This window comes from Chaetodon auriga, chromosome 4 (assembly GCF_051107435.1).
Source record: "Chaetodon auriga isolate fChaAug3 chromosome 4, fChaAug3.hap1, whole genome shotgun sequence".
Taxonomy (NCBI): Eukaryota; Metazoa; Chordata; class Actinopteri; order Chaetodontiformes; family Chaetodontidae; genus Chaetodon; species Chaetodon auriga.
Window position 1 is genome coordinate 5767165 of NC_135077.1, and position 25895 is coordinate 5793059.

Sequence of the window (25895 nt, forward strand, 5' to 3'; positions counted from 1 at the left end):
AGTAGGTCAGGATGGGTCACCCTATTCTGTTTTTTCATCCTATGAGGCTGAATAGACTGCAGATGCTGAGGATGTGTCCTCATGTCCGCATCAGTCCAACTTTGGGACCGCACCCATGTTTCAGTCTTTTGAAGTTTCATTTTATAACAGCAGTAACTCCTCACTTTCCCTCTCTTGTGGGCCTGGGCCTGGCTTGTCAACACCAGCAGCCTTGCACGCTGACATATATTGACCCTTGACCCCTCCTCATTATGGCAGGGCCCCTGGGCCACATCTATTGATCCCAGCTCCCATCGCTCAGTGTTGCTGTGCTGTTTAAAAAGCCACTCAGCTGGGTTAACTATCTCTGGAGCTGTTTTGAGAAATGTAGAAAGAGCGTTTAGAGTTTTTGGTGATAGCTTAAGGCATTGCAGTTGGAAGTTTAGGCGATATTCATGTTGAAAAACTGATTTGATGCTCTTCCTGTGAACCTCCCAACTCGACCAGCAAATGCACAAAATTGTTTGGTTTGCCTCCAAAAACTGTGCATGGAAAACCTAAAATCGAGCTGTCAAATGCTTTCAGTTCCTGGATTAATAGGTCAAAGATGTCTTCTGGTACAAATAAATCAACAGAGAGCATTATGTTGTAATCCCTTGGAGGGGTTTTCACTTCAGAGAAACGTTCTCTTCCCCTAATAGGACAAGATATTTGAGGACATATAAACTGATGCAGTAATGGAGCTGATGCACTTTCCTGGACAAATAATCAGGAAACAGCCTGTTTTGATAGGGATTTAGTATGAAATATGTGTATTTACATCTGGATTTCATTGTTATTGCTTTGACAGGGTGTTGAGGAACAATACATGCAGGACTTGGCCAATAAGCAGTTACAGCTTAAATCTAGTCCACCTTTCACACTGCCACCCTGTAAGCGTACAATGTTCTCACCCCTTGCAAGCATTATGATGATTGACGCATGGTGATTTCCCCCACAGCAGGGGGTTGGCGGGTAAACAGTCCATGAACAAAGCAATATCGGCCAACTTAATGGGATAAACTAGGCATGGTTCCCCAGAGCTCACACTGCAACGAGAAAGCACAAGTGCCGATTTGTGTACGCCTCATTAGACGGTCGAGGGATCCCTCCATATTAATCTTAAAGGATGGCTCATCAAAATTGTTTTATCTGACCGTGATAAGGATAATTTGACACCAATCCACTGCTGGTTTATCCTGGACGCAGCTGTTAAACATAAGCCAATAGTTAATAAACCATAATTTCACAGTTGCTTTTCTGTTCTAACTTAATAGGCTTTGGGTCACCCTGTCAGCTAGTGTGGCATAAACATGCAGCCTCATGACATGGAGATGCACAGATCTTCTAGTTAAACTAAACCGGCCTGTTTACACACGTGTCTCTCTGTGCATGCACATGAGCCACAGGGTCATAAGTGATTATGTTCTTCCTCTCAGACTCTCGCACAATAGAGAGCAAATGAAACAGTTTACATCACGCTGACCCTCGCAGTCTTGAAATAAAAAGTAGAAATTTAGAAATGTAGAAATGGCAGCCAAGTGGTCACAGTGGTCCAAATGACGTTACCCGGGGGAACTAGGAGATTTCTCCCGTCAGCTCCACAGTCCTCGTCCGCTGCTGTTGCTGAATGATTGGCAGTTCTTTGCTGGCTGATCTTTACAGCGACCTCACAGCGAGGATGTGTTCGAGGGAGTTTACAGCAACACTCGCTGGATGTTGTAGTACTGTGGTACATCAGTGTTAAAGATGCTGCCACTATATTCGGAAAATTGGCATGTGTCTTATTTCACTGTAGTACTGAAGTTGTTCTTACTTGCACTGCTGTGTCAGAGGCCTCTTTACATTTGTTAGAAACATGTTCTGGCCTCTGTGGTGAAGCCTGATCAAACTCCCTCTGATGAATGGCTCTGGACCAGCAACAGTTGAGAGTGTAATGTGATATACCATGTTGCCCTTCTGTTATCTTTCCCCCCACCCTCACCCACTATCTCTCCTTCTGTCTACGCACCAGCTGCTCTCCTCCTCCTCTTCCTCCACCTCCTCCTCCACCTCCTCCTCCTCTTCTCCCTCTACAGCCCTCCTCCTTGTTTTCCCATTTGGGTATATTCAGACCTTAAGAGCTGTCCTCCACTGGGGATAATTAGAAGGAAAAGACTTGTGCTTTTAAGTGGTGTTGTTGCAGCCTACGGCTACATGCACCACGCACTCGCAGGCTAAACATGGTGACATTACTGAATGAGTTATTACTGTCTGCATCGTGACTTTGGTGTCAAGCACAGAAATGGTCTGTGAATGTTTATTGCTGAAGACTGTTTGTAGTTTGGTGTATTCCCAAAGTCAGAAAACATTTTGTGCATGTGGCTGTCACAGTCTACAAATAACGTGTGCAGTAGATTAGTGAAAGATTGCTTAATTATACATTTCAATTTCAAAAATGCCAATGTAATGTACATATTTGTTTTGAGTAAAGTAGGCAAGCAATTTCATGATCTTCCATTAGCAGCACAGACAGTCTTTGTCAAACTTAATGTCTTTGTGTGTGTGTGTGTGTGTGTGTGTGTGTGTGTGTGTGTGAGAGAGCGCGCGTCATACTCAGAGGGTGTGACTTATAAGATATAAATAGGCTATGACAGTTATTAAAGTCTCCCTGCAAACAATCCCTCTCATTAGAATGGGTTGGAGATCGAGTTACACTGATAATATTTGGCCGACTGGGAGGTCCCCCAGCTCGGGCTGAAAACCTGGATGGATAGTTGGGTAGCTGGGTGGAGTCACAGTCAAATCACTTACAATCAAACCAGTAGTGAAAATAGACTTCATTTATGTTGCATCATTACTATACTGGATATGCTGAACCAGAAAGAACTAGAATTAAGACATGAACTCAGTCCACGTTTAAAAAAAAAAAAAAAAAAAAAAAAGATCAATTATCAAGTTTAAGAATGGAAATGTATGGTGTCTGTTGACCCTACTCCACCTTTTACTGTTGTAGAAGTACATTATGTAAGTGACTGTGCACATGGGCGTGGTAGTGGGGGGAAAAGTGGACCTGACTACCCAGGGCCCGAGTAGGGAGAGGGGCCCATGACAATTCTGATTTTTTTTTTTTTTTTTTTTGTGATGTTTTTATTTCGAATGAATTGGGCCCTCCAATTAATTGGTGTCATAATTTATTTCAAATATATTTATAACATCAACTGAGAGAATGAACTTTATTTCACAGTCCTCCCAACATATTGGACATTCTGGGGGCCCCCCCTCTTGGACGCGCAAAATGGTTTAGTCCGCCCGACAGCGACCGGCGACAAGTGTAACGTCAGTGAGCCCAGATTGAATGACCTGGGGATTAGACAGCAAGCTGCACAAAAAGCAAAAATCGGGCTATCAAAAGAAGAAAGAGCGGAAGGCAAAAGAAAAAAGGCAGAATGAAGGGAGGCAGCTGTTGACTGCTTTCTTTCCAAAAGGTGAACCGAGTTTGCTTGTTATGCAAAATCCAATTAAAGTTAATGTAGTCCACTACAGACAGCTGCTGCTGATGTTTGTATGCTCATGTGAAGTCTTTAGCTTTGCTAGTTTCCAACCAGGCTGCTTGCAGCTTTTTGCAGCTTTAGATAACGTTAGTTGTCACTTTACATCTCATGTCAGCAAGGCTTTATTTCTTTTTCTGCAAGCTGAAGAACAATTTGACAGTCAACATTTTGTACTATCGCAGGCTCTGTTGATAAAATGACATAGGCCTTTAATGTAAAAAGCAGAAACCAGTCACAGCTTCTTTTTTTCACATTGAACCTTAATATTTTTCTGTTCATTTATACTGTACCATCTCATTACAAAAGTAATGCAGCTTATTTGATTTGATCCTGAGTGTGCAGTTGTCTCCTGTTCTCCTGTTCAAGAATAAATGTTTTTAAATCAAAATTTGCAAGAGTGTCATGGATCAAAACGTTAGTACAGAAACCAGATGTAGCCTAATGTTTTAGGTATTTGAGCAGAAGTAGACCAAATGCATCAATTCAGGTGGTGAATGAAAGAACCACTCATCAATATAATCTGATCTGGCTGTAGCTTAAAACCCTATTTATGCTTTTTTAATTTTAAATAAATACCCTCTTTTTGTCTTTTTCTTCTTCTTCTTTTTTTTTTTTTTTTTGCCCACGCGCCTCGTGCACTGGCATGGATAGGGGCCCACTGACATTGAGAGTGTACAGGGCCCAGAATTTGGTGCTACGCCCCTGACTGTGCACACACTTATCTGTGACTCCCAGGTACAGACACAAAATGGGTTTTTCTGAGAACTCCATAGTCTATTAAAGGGGAACTTCACCAGCTTTACACTTCAATGTCTGTTTATAGGTCTTTGGGAGTGTGACTGCCTCGAGTGTTTTTTCCTCATTTTCAAGTTTGAAAATGAAAGAAATCAGAGCTTGTGGAGTTAGATGTGAAGTTAGAAAGAAGTGAGCATACCAGACCTCTGCAGCGCCAAAGACGTAGAGAGAAGAATACATGGAATAGAAAAGACGATATCTATGGTTTTGTTGCACTGGATTTATTTTTTCAAACCCAACATATAAGTTCCTTTGGCTGTTTTGTAAGTGAGAAACTTAGATGTTAATTCCCGGAAAACTCACATCTTATTTGTGGACCTTTCCCGGTCGAGACGGTCCAACAAAAAGGCCTCAGGCTTCTTTGAACAGTACATATTTGCAGATTGAACAAAGTGCTGCGTTATAGTTCCCTCACGTGCTTTCCCACTTGCTTGCAGTGTAAATAAATGAACAACATGAAGCCACAGAAAGAGCACACAAACTTGTGACTGAGGACTTTTCTTCTGTGTTTGTGTTTTGCTTTTGTCGTGAATTTAGCACCACTGCAGTTTATGTGTGGACTGAGAGTTGTCTTCTTCACAGCCAGAGCTCCCGTGGCCTGGGTCACCTCAGGGATTTAACACATCCGGCTTTGCCTTCATTCAGCTCCTCATCATTCAAATGTAGAAAAGCCTCAATGCAGAGGGAGCGTTGGACAAATAGATGGCTGAGGACAGGGAGGAGACAGGTGTTTCTTGGTGTGTTACCTGGAGGCTGTGCTGTCATAGAAACAGCTGGCAACTGCATGAGGTCATAGTTTTTCTACCTAATGATTTCCACACACACAAACACACACACATCTGGCTATTTCCAGCAAGATGATTGTCTTATTTATGAAGTCCTCCCTCTTTGGGGCATTTAGTATTCATGTGCTAAATATTACAAGTGTGAAGGGACAGAAACAGAGCGTTCAGCTCCTAACTCCATTTACATATCACACTTTTTTTTGGAAGCGTTAATGAGAGTGGACTGCCAGAGGACAATTAACTGAGTGTAGTCTGTGAAATTATATTTGGCTGTGTAATTAGAGACTGGATTGAAATGCTTTTTCCCTTCCCACTTAATTAAACTGTTGCTTACATTAAGCTGTGGTTATCCAATCAGGCCCGGACCTTTCCATTATCCCCAAATACTTTTACATAACCAGATTCAAACACACCCAAAAATACCTCTGTTTTCAATTCATGTGGATGACTTCTCGTTCACGTTATCAGCTAACATGACAGTTTCCAGAGAATGTATCTGTTTCATCTGCTGTCTCGAATAATGTGTTGCTCTAATCCACATGAAAGTCCTAAGATATGACCTTCTTTACAAGACAAACCTTTCTTTTATTGTTCAGACCTTTGATTGGGCCTGTGAGTGCTCTCAGCAATATTAATTATGGGAATTGTGACAGATTTATCAGATTAAACCAAAATTATGTAATGGGTTAATCTTAATATGAAAACAGCTGCTTACCCAAAATCTGCTCTTGCACAACCTACTTGTTGCATTACGTTACCTGGTAAATTCGACAGGTTAAAAGAAAAGTTTGATTGATCTGCTAAGACTGTCTCCTGTAAACTGGGACATTATCCGGCCATGCAGTTCATAGCTAGTGTCTATTTGTTGCATATCTAAGATACAAAACATGTATTAAATGGCATTTAAAACCTGCACAAGTGTTCAGCATAGACATAATGACATAGACATAATCTTACATAATGAAAGTTGTAATCCCGCGTCAGTAATGTCCCTCCAGCTGAGACAGCGTAATCACTGTTGGTGAGCTGAACTTGTTTTTGCAGGTCCTGTAAACACACACACACGTAGACCAGCTGCACTGGTCTCCACTGCTGCCACACCTGAGTGCAACTGTCATAACCATTAATGCTGTGACACCCACACACACACACACACACACGGAAGGCAGTCAAGCCCCGGGGTGCTCTTGCAGCACATTGATATGCACTTCCACGCTCTGTCTTTCTCTGTTAGATTTAGTCTCCCCCGGGTGCTCTCCACAACACAAATGTGATGTACGTGTAGCTGCTTTCTGTCTCCGTCCACATGCTCACACACTCAGCTGGACACATGCACATGGTAAGTTTGCGGTGTGACTTGTTTGCAGTCACCTGTAAGTCATGGCTCAGCGGAACTAACTAACACACAGGCAACCAGTTTCTGGAGAATTCAAACTCAGTTATCTTCGGTAAAACCTGTGTTTTTCTCATCAACTTCTGTACTTGAAGAAAAAATAAAATGATTGATTTTGGATGTTTGTTGTGTTTTAGAGAGAATCTTCTTTGCTTTCTCTCTACAACTTAGAAAATAGCCATGGATGCTCTGGGGTTTTATTAGTTGAATTGTGAGACGTAGGGCAGCACCACTCATACAGTAATATTTACTTGTTGAATTAAAGAACATTGTGTTATGTGATGTGTTATTGTTACCTCACAACAGCTCTCATTGGGACTATGTCTATGGAAAGACTGGTCCCAGTCTAATTTGTTTCCAGAGTTTTCAGTAGATTAATCAAAGTAACAGGGTCACTGTGTCTGAAACTGGGACATTCTGTCTGTCAAGAGGTTTAAGACACAGACTTTTTTATGGCACTGTCTCTAGTTCAAATTTGTCTGGGGACATTTGTTGCCCCCCTCTCTTCCCCTTATTTAATGTCATCTCTCTGCTGTGTGCAGTCAAATAACTGAAAAAAATTCCCCCAAAATACTTGACTTACAAAATCATCTTTACAAATAAAATCAAAGACGTCAGCGTGACCTGACACCCCCATACAGAGGCACTGTAAATGAGATTTTTTGGTGGGAAATTGACAATTTAATATGCTGACCAGCAATGACTACTTGGTGGCTTTAGAAGTGGGAAAGTCAGTCTGTCGGTCGGTCTGTCGGTCGGTCGGTCCGTCCATGCTTTGATCCAAACTGAAATATCGGTGGATTTTTATATGGATAAAATTTGTAGAGACATTCATCGTCTCGGCTCAGCTGTGCTTTGTATTTAGTGCTAATTAGCAAATGTTAGCATGCTATCACGCTAAGCTAAGATAGCGAACATGGGAAACATCACACCTGCAACACATTGGCATGTTATTGTTGTCCTTGTGAGCAGCAGCATCACGTCACATCATATTATCATTAAGATCAAAGTGCTGTGCAGCCTCAGAGCCACTAACACGGCCGCAGACCCTTTCCTAATCGATTAAAACCATTGCTGCTTCCTGCCAGACACTTCTCACTCCACTGATATCATACAGAAAATATTTACAGGCAGCATGTGACACCAGACAAGAAACTTTCCAACAAGCCACAGATCAAGCATAAAACCCCCGTCCTCTGAAGACCGTCAGCTGATGTATATCAGGACAGTTTGTCACATGATTTTAGTTGAAGTTTACTCGCCCACTCAGTGTTTGTTTGGAAGTGGTGTTAGACCCTGTGTGTGTCCGGCCATCAGACAGCTTAAAGTGTTAATCTCCTCAGCTAAACCCACTGCTTCACCATCAGCACTCCAGCTTCTTATACACACACACACACACACACACACACACACTGTCATGTACTTCCCTGTGTTGTTTAAACACGCTTGAACCATTTGAACCGCTTAATTTAAGAAAGACAAATGTCCACCCAAATGACCAAAATCATAAACATGCAGACCAGAATTTCAGCCAGTCATGGGAGCTGCATTCATTTATTCTGAAGTGGTTTAATCCCTGTATTCATTTCGTGCCTCTGCTGTTCTGCCATTCTCCACTTTGTTCTGCTCTTATCTCTGTTTTAAAATGGCCTTTTTAGTATGACCATACTGGAAACACTGACGTTAAGCTTCACGTCCATCTAAATATCCAACAAAAATGCCTCATGCACACTGCTGTTTCACTTATCTGTGAACCCTTGTCCTCCCTCTTTTCCTCCTCCTTCCTCCTCTCAGGGCTTCATTCCTCTCTTTCTCCCTCTCCCTCGTTCCCTCCCTGGCTATCACACTCACTCCTTTTCAGTGTGACTGGATTTTTTTTTTTTTGCCTTGGAGCTGCAGGATATCTGGAGGCACAAGTCAGAATTGCGTTCTTAAGAAGACAATATTGTGATTGTGATAATGAATTTGAAAATGTCACTTTAGGAAGATGACTCAAGTCTCCAAATTTGGTCAAAAATGCACTTTATGTGGATGCCAGAAAGCAAAACTGCAGCACCTTCTGAATTGGACATTGGTTTTGGGTTTGGGGCCATTGATTTAGTGTGCAGATCTGTATTGTGTGTGTCAGCCTAGTTTACAGCAGTGGGCCTCTGCCAAATGTGCTCTCAATGAACTCTCTCTCATCCTCCTCCTTCCCCTCATGTGTCTGATGTCTGTGTGTTTGGCAGTGGGTCTGGCCTCCCAGCGTGCTCTCACATGCTCTTTTATCCATCAGTCGCCTCTGGCACTGTGGGTCACCCACCCTCTCTTTCTCCTCCACCTGCTTCTTTATCACTTTTTGGCTGACCATCTCTCACTCTCTCCACCCTCCCTCCTCTCCTCCCTCCTGTCTCTCTGGCTGTCCGCCTCCTCCAGTCTGTCTCTCTGCTCAGAGGCTTTCTTGGCCTTTGTCTGTCTCGTGGGGAAGGGTGGTGTCTGTCTCTCTCCTCCTCATCCCTGCAGTCTCGTCCCTCCCTCTGAAAGAAAGATGAAAAGGAGGAGTGCTGGTAAGGGAACTGAGGCGCCGTGAAACCAAATGGCCAGAATTTCCCCTTCCAAAGGCAGTTTTATTATTGTCAGTGAAGGCAGCACAGAATGTTCAGCGTAAAGGAATTGAGTTTCATGTTTTGTTCTAATATGATCATTTTGCAATATAATCATCTTGATCTAAATTATCATGATATGGAATATTATATTATAATATTATACCAAAAGTCAAACGTGAGAATACTTTGACTTTGATCATTTTGTTGCAACCGTACAGTTATATAGTATATTTTTCTTTGCTGCCTGTCTTCACTGTTCCAGCACCACCGTGTGAGGTAAACTGGAGCGGCAAGTGAATAAAGGTAATGAAAACCTGCAACACTTCGCTTCAAGTGTTCTTCAGTTATCAACCCATGCCTTCTATCAGTCAGTCATCAGCAGATACGATCATTCTCCACCACCATCATCTATTATTCATGTCACCCTCAGGATGAATTGCAATGATTTTGGCAATTCTTTCTCTTTTCACCATCAGGTCAAAATTTTTATTGTTCAACACTTTGGTTTATGATCAAATATCTGCAAAACTAATGACATTCCCAACAGCCCCAGCTGTACTTTGGCAATAATTAATAAAGGTTAGCATGCTAACATGCTAAACAAACATGGCAAATTAGGCTGAATTAGCCTATCATTGTTTACCATTTTTACTTTTTTCGAAATTAATGCTATTTTTGTGAGCCTGTATCAGTATGACCAGACTCTTAAAAACATGATAAATCCATAATGATAACTAGACACTGAACAAGAAAATGCTCTCAAGCCTCCACAAAGGAGGAGTATTCAATACAAACCCACAGTTCAACCACCAATGAATGAGTCCTTACACCGGCCTGAACGTGGCTGCCAGGTGATGATCACTGAAACTCTTCACCTTTTTGCTCAAACACATGAGTCTTTGAAGATGTGACGTTTTCACTGGACGACACTCCTGCTTAGAATAGGTCCCGTCTCATCGTTGTGATATTTTAACATAATACACTGGAGATTGATCAGGTGGAGACATGCTGTAGGGAGTGCAGTGAAACAAGTTCTATCCCAGTGTGTTCAGGCTTTACTGCCTCTCTGCTGCGTCCGCTGACTCTCCTCTCTGCTCCCAGTTTACCTTTCCCTTCATCCCTCCTTCTCTCCTCCCTGTCTTTCCTGCCAGTTTGGATGTTGTCACCATTCAGGCGTCTCAGGAATGCCTCCAGATGTTTTCTTTATATGACTCAGCCACATGCACTCGCACACACACGGTCTCTTGGACACATTTCCTTTCTTGTGCACATAAGCGGAGTGAAGCAGACATTGTTTTGACTTCAGGTGGAAGTCTGTATCCAACCTTTGCACTCCGATCCATTCACAGTGGATAGATCCAGGAACAGCTCATGTCTCCTTCTATTTCATGCTTTTTCATGAGGAGCGACAAACCAAGACTGACATCAGATCTGCACTTCATAGCAAATCAACCATGCAGACCCATTTCTTTCTCTTTATTTTAGATTTAACACACACGCACACACTCACAAAATACAGTATCAGTGTCGCTTGTGCAACTCTGCAGGCCTGTCTTTCCGTGAAGCTCATCTAGGCAGATACCCCAGACCTGTCAGAGCAATTTCTCAGATATTAATACTTGGGCTGCTTTCACACACGCACATAGTCCACACACACATACAGTGTATGCAAATTAGTGAGAGAAACAAGTACAGCACGAGAGAGCTTTGTCTGTTTCATCTTGATTAACATTTATCGTTATCACTAGCATCAACATCTCCGTGACATTTTGTCATCGACCTGACCTCCATTATTAAAGCACCAAACCATAAACTCTGCAAGCTTACTGAGTATCACAGTCTTAATCTGCACGCTGTGCATCAGCAAAGGGCCTGATGTGGTGCTGCAAAGACTTCAGTAGTTTTACTTCCTGATTTGTAGATATAAATACACTTCTGTTTTACATTTTTAAAAAGTGATGTTGCGGGTTACTGTGTTGTCTTTCTTCCTTTCACGTACCAGAAACATTTGTAATCAGTTTCGATCGTTTAATTCTCAGAAATGTTGTTCTGAATTCGACGTGGCAGAAAGAATTAACGTGACAGCCTAAGTAAGACCCAAGTCAAAAGGATTTGAAGGTATGCACCGTTGAACCGAATCACTGTCGGTTTTCAGGCTTTCTTTTGAATCTGGGTAGCTACTGTGCAGCTTCAGACCATTTTAGACAAAGCTCTTGTTCATGTAGAAGTTGAGTGCAGATATTGTAAATTATGTTGAGGAAACAGTGTAATGTAAGGAGTTTCTTGCATGAGTGAAGGTGTAAAGGTTTGTGATCCTCCTCTGTAATAAGCGAAAAGCAAAAGCTTGTGTTACTACTCTGGTATCATTTCTGGATATCACACACAGCTTTGTGGACAATGTTTCTGTACAATCTGACAAGGACTAATGAGTATTTTCAATATCGATTAAACTGCTGTTTGATTTTCAAATTAATGCAGTAATTGTTTTCCGCCTAAATGCCAAAAACCAGCCAACCGACAGTCTAACATCCAAAGATATTAAGTTGATTGTTATATACCCGGGGCAGTAATTATACCACTGCCAAACAGCCAGAAGGACGCAGTAAACTCACTCCACCACAATGTGTGTTCGTATTGATTACTGATGGTGGCTGATCAGACTAATTATCAGCCAATTGTACTCAGCTTCTAACAGATCTTTGCAGTAAATGGTCGCCCTTTGTGCGCATGTTTTTTAACCAAAAAGGCTAATATTTCTCTGTATAATACACCAAATATGATCAGAGTGACTAAACCTGTGTGACTGAAACTAATGGCTGTTTTCTTTTCTTCGTGCCGTTCTGGTGTTCATCTGCCTGCAGAGGTGTATTTCAAGAACCAGTGTTATGAGAATCAGGGATTTTCTGAGGAACAGCGTGTCCGCTCACTCAATCTTTACTGAATAAATAGATCCTAAAAAATGTAGCCATGTTTTAAAACTATTCCACTTGAGGCCGGTGTGTGTTTACATTCCCACCTGGATTAATTGCAAACTGTAACTGAACAGGTTACATCTGTTTTCTCTCTGCTCATTAGAACAGATTTTTGGTAACCTCCCTCTGTAGCATGCTGCGCTTTTTATCTGTACTGGCCTAAGGATGATTGACAGCTGCTCCTCACTGACTCAGCAGAGCAGGGATTGGACAATGATTGATAGGTGTCTGGTCCCGTTCGCTAAGCGTGTCTGGAGCAGATAGTGATTGACAGGTGGCCTGCTGAGCTGAGGGTCCTCCCTCTGTTGAATGTGTGTTTATTCTCTTGAGAATAGAGCAGTAGAGTAGCGGCTTGTTCCTTTCCTTTGCTTCCTTTTATCTCTCTGTTCCAGGAAGGTTTCAGTGGTTATGTATATGGAGCCACTTCAGCCTGGACAGACTGTGTTTACATTCCCACCTGGAGATGTTTGCCATTTAAAGATGTCCCTCTGTCCTCCGAGGTCTCTTCATGATTGATTCAGCCTTCGCTCTTCCACTTAAAACATTTTCAGGCTCCCAGGGTTGCAGCCATTTTACCTCAGGACTCCCTACCTGTTGCTTCTTGCATTGCTGATTGTAGGGATGCAGCTTTCATTAGCAATCACTCATTTTGTGTTTGAAATGTAAGAAAATCCATGACAGTGTCATGAAGTTTTTGTTGAGTTTTCTTTTGTTTCTGTTGAGTTTGAATGGTGTGTTTCTCCGTTATAAGATTACTGTTTCTGTAAATGTTGTCGTCTGGCTTCATAGACATTGCAGCCCATTTTGCAGCTGACAGCTGTTCTCACTCAGTACTGGACCAGTTTCAAAAATGATTGTCTCAATTAGTCACTCAGACATAAAAAAAAAATGGGAAAATAGGGTCCATAAACACAGATAGCGACGACGGTATCACAATATATCTTATTATTATTATTGTTGTTGTTGTTATTGTTATTGTTATTATCATTATTGCCGTCAGTTACAGTGAATCTGAAAGCAATGAAAAGGAAGTTTTTTATAGTTGAACAAATGCAAAATTATAATTTCACAAGTTATTTGATTTTCATACCTGTATGCCACTTCAAACATCATTAGAATTATGAATTATACTATCCTGTACTACATATATTGTACTAATTATACTGACGTTGGCAGAGTCAGATAAGTGTTTTCTCTGGAATGTTTTGCACCTGATGTTGCACGCAGAAATCCCGTGTCATGGATTTCCGTGCTGGCTTTGTTTGTGTGTGTTGCAACGTATGAGCAATAACCTAGGCAAGAATCAAGAACCCCGCCCAAGGTTTGCATAACAAACCAGCAGCTTCGGTGTGTGCAGGAGAGGGAGGGGAGAGATTTTCTCCTTTTAGCTCTTCTGTCCATCAATTGATTTTGTTTCGCTGCCTCTTTTCCCTAAACTGCCGTCTCACTCGGCCTGTTCAGTGCAAAGAAATATGTGAGGCGCAGTGGCTCTGCGGCTTTGTATTCTCTGCCCGTTTTGGGGTTGAGGGGAGACGTCTGACGACTACGTCTGTCAGTTATGTGTAACATGGATGTCCTGTCACTTAAAAGTTGGATCCAGATCAGAGAGAACAGTTACCTCCGCAACTGCCAAGCCGTCAGGCATGAATTGAAGAAGTGAAGTGGCCAATAGGTGGGGAAAACAATGGCTGTCAGTTTGAGCCAAGTTTATGTATCAGGATCCAGCTGCCACGATAGAAGCAAGGGAGACTCTAACATCCAGTGTTTTCTGCCAAATTCACCACCGCTTTCAATGAGTTTACATTTGGGGATTTCGGTGGTGAGACTAACAGTTGAAGTAGGTGGTTATTGTGGAAACAAAAAAAAAAAACCCCAAAACACTAGGTTTAGAGCCAGACAGCTTAAATATGGCTCTGCTTTACAACAAGAGGAAGGCAGGGAGAAGGAGGAGGCCAAGACGAGGGGAGTGACTGTGGGGACTTTAAGTCGAGAGGAAGAGCCTATGAAGAAAATGGAGAGTGATGGATGGACGGGCTGAGAAAGTAGAGCAGGAAGATGGAGAAGAGAGAAGGACGGAGGGAGGTGATGTGGGAGGGCCTGGTGAACACGGTCCTGCCCTCGTTTGTGTGTATGTGGCTGTGTTTGGGTCACCTTGTCCCACTTTCAGCCGTGTCTTTCTCCCATTGTCTTCTTTTTCCATGTTCCTCCTGCTTTTGCTCATGTGGATTGTGTAGAGCTGAAACAACGGCACGCTCATGTCCACGCTTCCCTGCCTGTTTTGGTGCACCGCTTTGTCTCTATGCACGTCACCACCGCCGACCGTCACTTGGAAAACTGCATTCCCATAAGCCTCCTCTTTGTTCAGGTGCTTATGAAAAACGCAAGATCTGTAGAGAGAGACTGGAATAAGACTGAAAAAAAAAACACATTTATAGATAAAGAAAGGATTCAGGCCGTAACCGCTTTTTCCTCGATGCTGTTTGGACAAACACTTGTCTGGCACAGTCGTTGCACATTGTTGTTGCAGTGTGGTTGCTGATTCATTGCTGATTCTCTGCCTCATTTCTATCTCCTTCCTTCTTTCTCTGCTTATTTGTCTGTTCTGTCTGCCACAACCCTGTGACCCTCTCGGCTGTGCTTCATCCGTCTCTCTCCTCCCTCTCTTCCTGTCCCCATGCTGCTCTCTTGTTGTTTGCCTCGACAGTCTTTCCCTCTCTTTCAGCCCCTCGCTTACCACTTATCTCTCTCTCTCTCTCTCCCTTTTCATGAGCGTGACTGGACAAACTGGCTTTCGAGTATTGCTGCGCTGCTAGCGCCCTCAAAAACAACGTGTTCCTGAATTTAGCAGTGTATGCTTTGATTACTTGTCATCTAAGGTCATTGTATGTTATAGTACTTTCCTTTGAAGGAAACTGTAAGTGTCTGGCTTGTTTTTTATTTCCCTCTTCCTCCTTTTTCCACTCTGTTCCTGTTTTTCGCCTTGCTCCCTCTCCTAGCCTCTCCACAATGCAGTCACTCAGTTTGACAAGAATGGGAAATGGTATTTCCCTGCAGGTTCGTCTTTTCAGCAGAGTAATAGAAAGAGACCCATGTGGCAGTGGAAGACATCTACAGGAAATGATGAGCAAGTTATTGTAAACCCATTAGAGAAACACAGCTTCTGTCATACTGTACATACAGTACTGCTAGTGTGTGTGTTTGGAAGAGAAATCCTAACTACAAACCATGCACTTGTTTTACATGACATGTGTTTTCCTGTGTGCCAATGTGGAGCAGCCTGTGCAGCCAGGAGGAAGAACTGTCCAAATTTTCACACCATATATTTAGTCAGCTAGCCGATCCTATGTTGTCAGTTTCCGACTTGGTTTTCTTAATGACAGGTTGAAGCTGAAGGGGAACTCCACAAATTTTACACATGTAAGTCCAAATACAGTTCTTTCGCAGTGCTCCTGCTTATGTGAGGGAAAAAAAAATATGGCGTAAAGCCTTTTGTGGCTCCAAAGGAAGCTGAGGGAAGTATGGTAAATTACCTTAAGTGACATAAGATGAGTCAGCATCAGATCAGCTATAAGCCACTACCAACATAACACCTGGATCTCTGACTGAAAAAAACAAACTGCAGTTTTACTCTTAAAATATGACCAGAAAGCTGATCAGTAATTTGAAGTTTTAAGAAAATGTTATGTCGGCGGTACAGATTTCCCTGAATATCGATGCCTGAGAGCGGGTATCATCTCATTCTCATGATCTGCTCCTGCTCTTCTTCCTTCTCTATTCTTAGCTGTGACTTTGAGCACAGCCAGAGCTCGTCTGCCCTTCCTTGGCTCATGGTAGAACAAGCATCCAGCCAGAGTAACCATGATATTTTCACCTAGTTCATACAACAGCTCACACCAAAGTCGACTGTGGACTGAGTGCACTGAAGCCTTAAGTGTACACAGATCACACCCTCTACAATAACACAGCTTTGGTCAGAAAAGGGCTGAGCCTCACTCCCCAAGAGACATGGCCTCATGTTTCACTGGAAAGTGAGGGTGTGTGTGTGTGTGTGTGTGTGCGTGTGTGTGCGTGTGCATTCATTAAAAGTGAATATCTGTCCTCCTATTTTTGTCCATGTCATGTACGCTTGCATGACCACGCCTGTCCCTGACCTCTATGTGGACACTTTTTCTGTACAGAACCATCATTATCACTCAGTAGGAAAACTCCAGGCATTGTCCTCACAGTTGAGGACATGCTAATACACAGACACACACACACTCACACACACTGCACTTTAACCCATGTTCTGTCTTGTCTTTCTCTGTCCAGCCCTAGGCTCCTCTACACTGCACACAGTCTGATTGAATTAACCTCGCTTGGTGTTGTTATCTATTGAATTAGCTCGTCATTACTTCCCTGGACCCCACTGCTGAATGTTCTTCCCTCGGCTAGTTCACTAACAAGCTCCACGGGATGAGTCATTCGTGCCCGTTGGCTTCCGCCATCTTTGTAGTGTTACACGGGGTAAACATCTGAGGGATGAAGTTGAGTGTTGTGTTGTATCAGCTTGCTGTCTTTGACTGCTGAGTGCAGCGCATTGACAAGCGAGGTGTCAGTCCAAGAAGAGTGTGCCAGTTTCTTTGTCTAACGTGACGACGCACCTGGTGCTGTTTTAAGCTACGTACATGTGTGTGCTGGAACACATTCTGTCAACATCTGCTGCTGTTAACACATCTTTAACGCTCGCTGTGCTGGAAGTGACAGGAGGTAAGCTCCCACATGTTCCCAGCAATTCACCAAACACATCCTGACGGGTGTTGGACTGAAACTGGACAATTGGCTCCTACGTTTGTTCTCTTCCTCCTGTTTGTATGCATCACTTGAAAGATACATAGACCGAGTCACGCGTGATTGTAGCTACTGATAGAGTTCTCTGTAAAAGCACGGTTTATCTCAAAAGGAGTGTTTTTTTTAATATAGATTTTGGACATATCTGCCATGTCAGCCAAAGAGCGCAAAGCAATATACAGGCAAGTAGAAAAGAGTGCAAAGCAGCTACGCCCTCGCTCGCTGTGTAGCAGGGTAGCGGTGCATACACTGTGAATGACAGTGAAAGGCCACATATGTGTGTAAATATGGCTTGTGGGATAGCTCCTGCAGTGGACGCAGTATTGCCAAATCTGGATGCATTTCTACTGTATATATCATCATACCACCCAACCCTATTAAGACACATGAATATCTACACAAAAAATCATGGGAGTCTATTCAGTTGTTGCTGAGACATTTCTGTCAGGAAGTGATGGACAGGCAGCTGCTGCTAGCATGGCTGAAAAGTACACAAGCTGCCCAAAGTATACCTCCCCAGTCAAATAACGAGTAGCCCAGATGTGTTGGAAACCACGCAATCTGACAACAGTGAACACTTAAACACATCTACACTTAAGAATAGTAAAGAAAGTATGATATCAATAAATACAGATCATTTTTTGAGGTGTTAACTTTGCATCTCTTAAAGTCAGAATGATGATGTGGATGAGAGGGCACGAGCGGAGCTGGAGAACTTGAATAACCTCTCCCCAGTTCAGTTTCACAATCAGTTCGCCGTCCGACACACAGTCACTTGGCAGTAACGCTAAAGCTCAGCAGAAACACAACAAACCACACAGTGATACTGAAACAGCCCAACCTTTTTAAGCAACAGCAGCTACTCCCACAGCGACCGACGCTGTAAGTGTAGGCAAACATTTCATCAGTGTTTGGTGCAGCGGCAGGTGTGAATCACATGCACATTTTTCACAAGGATCCAGAGAGGTTCAAAGATATTGAAGGTCCTGCCCATGATCATAGGGCCATCACGTGCATCAGGAACTCCATGAACTTCTTCCCCTGCTACTCTGAGTCATTGTTGCAGGTTTCACCGCAGGTAGTAAGGAATGATTATCCATAATTAGTTGTAAGCTCTCTGCCGTGGACTTAAAGTGTTGATGTCTGCTCGCTTATAGCCAGTAAATTACGGGAGTCTGCTCACCCTAAATTCACAGAGCCTTTTTCAGATTACAGGAAGTAAAGCTCCACGTCTTAAGTCGGTGTTGCCTTTCTTTTCTTATCTCGGCGTAACAGATCTGCTGAGGAATGGAAAGAGATGAGTCAGCTTCATGTTGAAAGATGGACAAACCACAAAATTACGAACATAATTAGTCTACTCTTTGTGCGCTCAAATTGCTCTGCTATGACAAAAAAAACATGTTAAACGTTTCCGCTAAACCAGGCTATTTACCCCAATCTTAACATTTTTCATGGTTCATCCTGTAAAAGCTGGGTTAGCTTTTCTCAGTGTAACTGTCTTCTGCCTCTGCAGTGAGCCAGCAGGCAGTTTTCACAGGCACAGTTTAATGATCAAAATTCATGTTGTGTCTCTGCTTGAATTTGTTATTTTTTCCCGGATAATCCATAATCTGCATTCCTCAAAATGTGACCAACATTTCATGTGTGCCATGCCGTACACCTGTAAGATGACTTTTAATGTGCAGTGTAACGAGGCCTTAAACTTTATGCTCATTTTCCAATTTTGGCGGAGGTTGAAGGCTGGTATTAGCGTGCTCACTCCACCCACTGCTTACATAGAAATGTTACGATATTTTGAGATGCAGCTGTGACTGATCCCATAGTCTTTCTATAGGAGAACCTCCTCTGGGGGCTGTGTAGATGAGAAATTCGTCCCCCTCTCACACTCTGGCTTTGATCCAGTACCTAGAATACGCATCCTTCCCTCTTTTCTACTCTCAAGATCATATCACCGACCCAAGTGAGAGCAACAGAAAAGGCTGTTACAATTTCACTTCAAGCCAGATCTGATTATCGCAGCTGAGGAAGACCTGACATCATACAGGTTCACTGCCACAGATCCAGCAGTGATTGACTCAAACTTTGAGAGGGACGATGTGTTCTTCATGTTTAGAGTCTCTGTCCCTCTTTTCTCTGTGTCTCACTCCACTGACAGCAGCAAAATGGCAGAGGAAACAGGAAAGGCCTGAGCAGCTTGGTGTCGGGACGGATATCCTCTTTCGGAGGCGTTCCCCCTCCTCCCTCACTTAACTCTCCCTCTCTTTATCTCTTTCTATCGCGCCCCCCCCCCCATGCCCAACCCATTTTGCTCTCGGTGTGGCATTAACTGTTTGGACAAGCTCAGGAGTGCACCAAAGATTTCTGCTCATTCTCTGTTTTTTGGGGGGTTTCATCACATCTGAGTGAACTATGTGTTGGCATGGTGACGAGGAGGATGAGGACAGTTCGGAGGTGAAGTGCTGTTGTCTCGTTGATTTGCGTCTTGCTGTAATAGTGGCAGTGATTTCGAGAGATTTAACGCTTTCTCTCTCTTGCTCTCTTCCTGATTGTTTGCCTCAGTTGTTGAGTCTCCAGATCTCATTGTGTTGCAGTGGTGTTTGAAAAGACACAGGAAGTGAGTAGAAACTTCAGCAGGAGCGGAGCCCAGTTGTTTACTGGTGCTAAAGCGTGTACTGACGTTCTTCATTTAAGTTAAAACGTTTATGGCATTCGTCACCCAGTAGAGGAGGACGGGTTCGTGAGAAAAGGCTGAAAGAGGACAATGGGCAGCTCGGGTCATGGGACAGATTGTAATTCACTTTGATGCTTGTGTGTGTTGTGTCCTGAATGGAGCCACCCTAAAGCTCTTCTTGTAAGCAGGTTGGACATTGGAGATTTATTTTGAAGTAATGTAAACACTGGCTGAACAAGATTTTTGTCATTCCTCACTGCTCCCCGTCATCTCTTTCCCATCCTGCTTCTTTTTCTAGCCTTTTCAATTTTACCAGACTTTGCCCCTTTTCGTCTACCATCACTGCCATCTCCCCCTCTCTGTCTCTTTCCTCCCATTACTGCCTTCTCCTTCCTCTTCTGTCTGCCTCACTCTCAACACCTCCTCTTACCAGACTGTGTTGTAAATTAAACCTTTCATTATCATGACAAAGATTCTCTATATTACTCACAACCACACTGCCTAACTTCTTTATCCTTTGTCCGTCCAGAGTGACCCAGGTGGGCTGTCGGTTCTGGAGCAGCTCGGTCTGGACCAGAACTCAGATTTCTCCGACTCCAGTGTGCAGCAGCTTCTAGACGAGCAGCGCGAAAGGATCCGCAGAGAGATTCGCAAGGAGCTGAAAATCAAGGAGGGAGCCGAGAACCTACGCAGGGCGACGACTGACAAGAGGAACGCTCAGCAGGTCAGCCACGGTTACACTTAAATCCTCTCAAAGCTTTCATCCACCAGGACTTGTTGGAGTTAAAACCTCTCCAGCTAGTTTCTCATACCAGTCAGTTATTAGTTTTTGTGGAATAGGGCTTTTAAACAGGTTTCTACCTGGTAATGGATGATCTGCAAGCAAAGAGACAGTCAGGCAGACGCTGTGTCTTAAGCTCTTATCCAGTTGGTACTTTCTGAAGAATCTGGCACTTTTTTAAGCCTCATGTGACCAATGTTTTGACATTTTATTTACCTAGGAATGGGCTCACTGAGCACACATTTCCACAGTGTGAGGCAGGGGGCGAATGGCACACAGGCTCACACATTTGCTTCCCCGAGCTGCCCCATGCAGCTGCAGGGCACCAGTTGCTACAAGTGAACAGCAGTACTGGAGCAGTTGGAGTGTTAAACACTTAACATACAGGCAATTGTCAATTTTAAGGGAAGAGTGTGTCTTAAAAACAGAGAAGTTCTTGTTCAACTCCTGTTGAGCAGGGCAACAAACAGTAAGCAAAGGAAAGTGATTACCACTGTGGCCTCAGTACCCAACTCCATTAAAGGATCTTCATCTGCTCTAGACAAGCTATCAGACACATTATATTCCTTTTTATGCGTTAATAGATTTTTTACATCATTTTCAGCTGAATGACAGCATGTGTCCAAAGATGAGGATTCACATTTTTGGTGGAGAATAGAAACATGAATGCGACCAAAGTCATTTACCTTTTTCCTGCAATGACGTTTATGCCCACACGTTATCCAGAGTTTCATAATTTGCTCTTTTATTGATACACTGATGTTTTCACACAAAAATAACCAGAAAGAACTTTCCACTGTGTTGGTTCTTGCCTACAGGTGGACAGCCAGCTGCGCTCCTCTAACCGCAGGTTGGACAACCTGCATGCTCAGCTGCAGGAACTGGATGCTCACATTGTGGTGAAAGGAGGGGAGGAGAACAAAGGTACATGTGTGAATAAACTGTCATCCCTGTTGTCAAATCTACCCTGTCCTCTGTTTTTTTTTTTTGTTTTTTGTATTGTGTATAACCAAGAAAGTTTCAGATTAGAGAGCAGGGCTGCTTCGTGGCAGTATTTAGTTTGGCATCAGTTGATTTGTTAAGTATTAAGTAACATTCTTCATAGTGATCCTTTCTAACTCATTCTTGAGAAATGGGGCCGAAGACATCTTAGAGGTGGAGAAATAATATTTCTTGATGATTCATCTTTTCCTTCTCCATCTGGGTGGGACACCATCTGAAGCCCAGATCTGTTGCCTCATGGATCTCTAACCATTTGGACAACAGCAACGGAGTCATCAGATCTGTTCCCATAATCCAGGATATTAACCCTGTTCATGCTGCTGCAGAAATTCAGAAGTGCAATGCTGTTAGTTGACATTACATGACATTCCTCTGAGAGAGGAATTTTACAGCACACCACGTGAACCCTCATCTTGTTCCTTTTTATATCGTCTCCAACCTTTTCCTTCCCTCCACAGATGAGTGTCCTCACTCTCCTGGGGCAGAGAGTCGCACATCAGCCCACAAGGAACGCATCGCTGCCTTGGAGAGACAGCTCAACATCGAGCTCAAAGTCAAACAGGGAGTTGAAAACATGATCCCTGTCTACTCCAATGGATCCACCAAGGTACACAACACAGATCCATACATAATCCATACACACACATTCACACACCTGAACATGGCTCAACAGAACAAAGCGCAGATTGACAGCTCACATGCACATAATAAACACGAGAGCAATGTAAAGAACATTTTGGCCCACATCAGGCCCCTCCCCCAGCTGCCTGATAACTGACAGTGTGTGTGTGTGTGTGTGTGTGTGTGTGTGTGTGTGTGTGTGTGTGTGTGTGTGTGTGTGTGTGTGTGTGTGTGTGTGTGTGTGTGTGTGTGTGTGTGTGTGTGTGTGTGCGCGCGCACCTTTATGATCCATAACCTTGCAATCTGCTGATTCAGATGATGATCTCTAAATGTGTAGGACCTGTGCACACACCTCATCCCTTGATTAATTCAAAATTCCCCTCCCCCCTTTTCTATTGGAGCATCTTTCACCTTGCCATTTCACCTTGCTCATCCACTTCACTTGTTGTTTCGCTGCTTATAAAAGGGCGTTCTGGTATTATAGATTTTACCTTCCTGCTTCTCGTGTTGTGATTTGCTCCTTTTCTCGTCCCTGCTCTAATCAGGATAAGAAGATGCTGCAGACGGCCCAGCAGATGCTGCAGGACAGTAAAACCAAAATTGACATAATCCGCATGCAAATCCGCAAGGCTGTGCAGGCCACCGAGCACAATGATGACACACAGGGTGAGTGTGATTGGATGGCTAAATGAGTGACGCTAAGCACTTAGGTTGCGATGTGTTTCCTGCAATGCATAACACCCCCCAAGTTCCAAATCCTAATAAATCAATAAAGGTTAGCACTCTTGGATTTAGGTTTTTAGCCCAGCGGCCAAGATAAATTGTCCCATAACGTAGCAAAAATTCCCTGCACATTCTCATAACACCGTATCCACTGTATAGAAAACATAAAGTGACATATCTCTACTAAAAATACGTAGTCAGCATTCTGAGCAACATGCTATAATTATGTCTAGCCTCAAAAATGTATTGTTCACCTGTCAGAGGGAAATGTGCTCATTTCAGGCATTGCCTGTGGTGGCAGATGCTCTCAAGTATTACACTGTGTGTGTTATGACAATGGTCATCTGGCACTGACAGGATGCTTTTGCCTCGGTCTTTTTCATCTCCCTGTCTTCATGTGATCTGCGGTCATGCTTTCTTTTTTTTCTCTGCGTGTCACACAATCTGTCCCGAGCAGCAGCTGCAGACACACAGCAGCACAAACACATCAATGCAGAGCCGACAGCTCTCCGCCTTAGTTTTGTGGGGAAAATGATGAAGAGGATGGCTAGGATTGATGTGTGCGTGCGTGCGTGTGTGTGTTTATGACATGGCCCACCTGGCACATTACCACAATCAATCAATTTCAAACACAAAAATATCCAACCCTCCAACAAAAGGACTGGCAGATGAAAAGTCTTTTTATATATACACACACACACACACACACACACACACACACACACACACAGTATAGCACAGGCAGAGCAAAAGCATTGTCTGGGCAGGTTGTTGAATGTGTTAAATGTGCTGAAGCGGTCCCGTTCACTTGCTCTTCTTTGTGACGTGCACTCACTCACAGCCTATGTGGTGGCAGACTGATCAATGCCATTTCAGAGCAGGTGAATGAGTTTCTGTGGGGCAGAGTGCTGTGGATCATTATGGCCCCTCTGCTGCGAAAACAGGCTGATTGATTACAGTCACAAGAGGTGGATGTTTGGGTAAAATGCAACAGGGGAACAGGCAGAGAGCAGTGGGAGGGGGGAGAAGTAAAAACAAAAACAAAGTTGTTATATTCCCTCTGGGGTCATCTATTCCTTTTTGCTCATGTCAAACCGAGGCGGACTGATGGCTGCGAGGAAAGGGGCTGACTTTTAAGGCGAAGAAGACTGTGGCCATTTAGAAGGATGATTTAAGGGCCTTTTAAAGGCTCGTGCTTTATCGCTCTGTGTCCTCAATGTGGAAAACCTACAGGGTTTTTAATGATCTGAAGTTCCCTGCAATGCCGTAGCGTGATAAAAATAGTATTTTAGATTTTAATGACCAGACTGAGCCGCACTGGTTTTATACCTGAGGGGTGATCTCGCTTGAGTCAGCCTCAGCTGCAGGTTAGAAAATGAAAAATAATGTTACGGTGTGAACCTCTGTAGCCTCATCTCTGCTTCAGGCTAGTTGCTCAAGGTCACATTAGCTGCTACTAGCAAAGACCTTTCTGCACTTTCTTTTGTAGGCATTTCATTGCCTGTAATGGTAACCTCAATATAACTCTTAAATTGTCTTCTTTTGTGCTGGTGTCCTGCATAGTCTCTGGATCTTTCTTGGTTATTCTGCCTCCCTCCTTTAAAGCACTCAGACACTGGGGTTGTGTGTATAGTGTACACAGACAGACAGTCTCCAGGCACCACACCCGGTGGAGAGGTCATCTCGCAGGGTCTGGGCTCCAGGCAGAACACCTTATTAGGAGATAAAAGCATCCACATCCATTTCCACCCCGACCTCCCTCTTTTCCTTTCTTTCTCCTCTGTCCCATGCAGCGTTTTGAACTGCTCATAAGTCCTAAAAATCATTTTTAATCACTTGTCTGTGCCCTTCTGTCCTCCTTTGTCTCCAACTTGACATTTGAAAGTCAAATGCACCCTGTTTGAATGCTATTTATCCTATTGTCCTTGTCCTTATCTCACGCCCCCTCTCCTGTGTGCTTCTTTGTTTCTGTTGCTCACTGTCAGAGGCTGCTACTGAGCCATTAAACTAAGCACTTAGCTGTAATTGTGCTTCATGGGTGCTATTCTGACCCCTGGTCTGGTGTCCTTAGTGAGGGAGCTTGAGTGTGCTTTTGCCTTTTGACTGATAGCACTGCATCTAATTTTCTGCTGTAATCTAGCCACTGTTACCAGGTTTTTCCATGTATGGGCTGAAATAACCAGTCAGTGTTTTATCATGGCCGTGACTTGTGGCAACAGCAGGAAATATTGGACAACATGCTATTATTGCTATGAAAACCTCTGAAATCTTATTACGTATTTGAGATCTTGTAACTTAATGTCTGTGTAATTTCAATTCAATCTCAATAGAAAGTTCATCACAAAAAAGGAAGCGAGAGAGGGTCGATGGGTTGGCTGCTCTGTTTGCTTTTAAAGATGGGAATGAGAAAGTCATTTGTAAATGATAAGAGTGTTTACTGGGGAACACTCAAAGGCTGCTCACCTCCCTCCAGGCGCTGCTAATGTTTTCTTTGTCTGACTCTGTGTAATGCATGACCTGCATTAAGACATTAACCTTAGTGTGCCCAGGGGAGTTCCCTTTAACACACCGCTGCAAAACAAAAGACTGCAGCCTCAATCTGCACCTGCCGAGAATACAACTGAATAAAAGTTGCAGTTGTTATTGAAGCCGCTTCGTTTGGCTTTGCATCCTCATTTGCTTTGTGTAAAACCGTCTGCTCTGAGGCTGTAATGGCATTAATCTGTCTGAACACTGCAGGTAACCAGGACCTGTGTGGGGTGGAGCTGCGTATCGAAGAGCTGAGGCATCACTACAGGGTGGAGCACGCGGTCGCCGAGGGGGCCAAAAATGTGCTCAGGCTCCTGGGGGCCAGCAAGGTCCAGGACAAGAAAGCCCTGTCTGAGGTTAGACTTGACACACACAGTCTCTGCCATTCTGGTGTAACTAGCTCACCATAGATAAGCAAAATGTCTGCTTAGCCTTAAGGAAGACTGAATTGAGTGCACGTAGGTGGACAGGCAGGTAGGCCATCCAATGTAACGCGACAGATACTGGACTTTTTTTTGTCAGATCATTTTATTAATTGCTGTTGGGATGTACAGAAAATTTAAGCAAACATAACAAAAAATGTCTCTAATGTCCATCTAACAATGCAAGCAGCCACCCAGTGGATGTAAATGTGTGTTAACGCTGCGCTGTGTCCAT

General features: G+C 43.5%; 1 protein-coding gene across 2 annotated transcripts in view; it reads left to right on the top strand.

Annotated features, from left to right (window-relative positions):
* Nucleotides 1-25895, top strand: part of pkn1a (protein kinase N1a) — a 43283-nt gene that overhangs the window by 6897 nt on the left and 10491 nt on the right. The window contains exons 1-6 of one of the 2 annotated variants that reach the window (XM_076728582.1): nt 19259-19362; nt 20112-20306; nt 21182-21287; nt 21824-21972; nt 22532-22652; nt 25449-25594. In XM_076728582.1, the coding sequence (XP_076584697.1) occupies nt 19321-19362; nt 20112-20306; nt 21182-21287; nt 21824-21972; nt 22532-22652; nt 25449-25594 (759 nt within the window). In that variant the 5' untranslated portion in view covers nt 19259-19320. Of the gene's footprint in view, nt 1-19258; nt 19363-20111; nt 20307-21181; nt 21288-21823; nt 21973-22531; nt 22653-25448; nt 25595-25895 lie in introns of those variants that run through there. The other variant, XM_076728583.1, reaches the window with a different exon arrangement.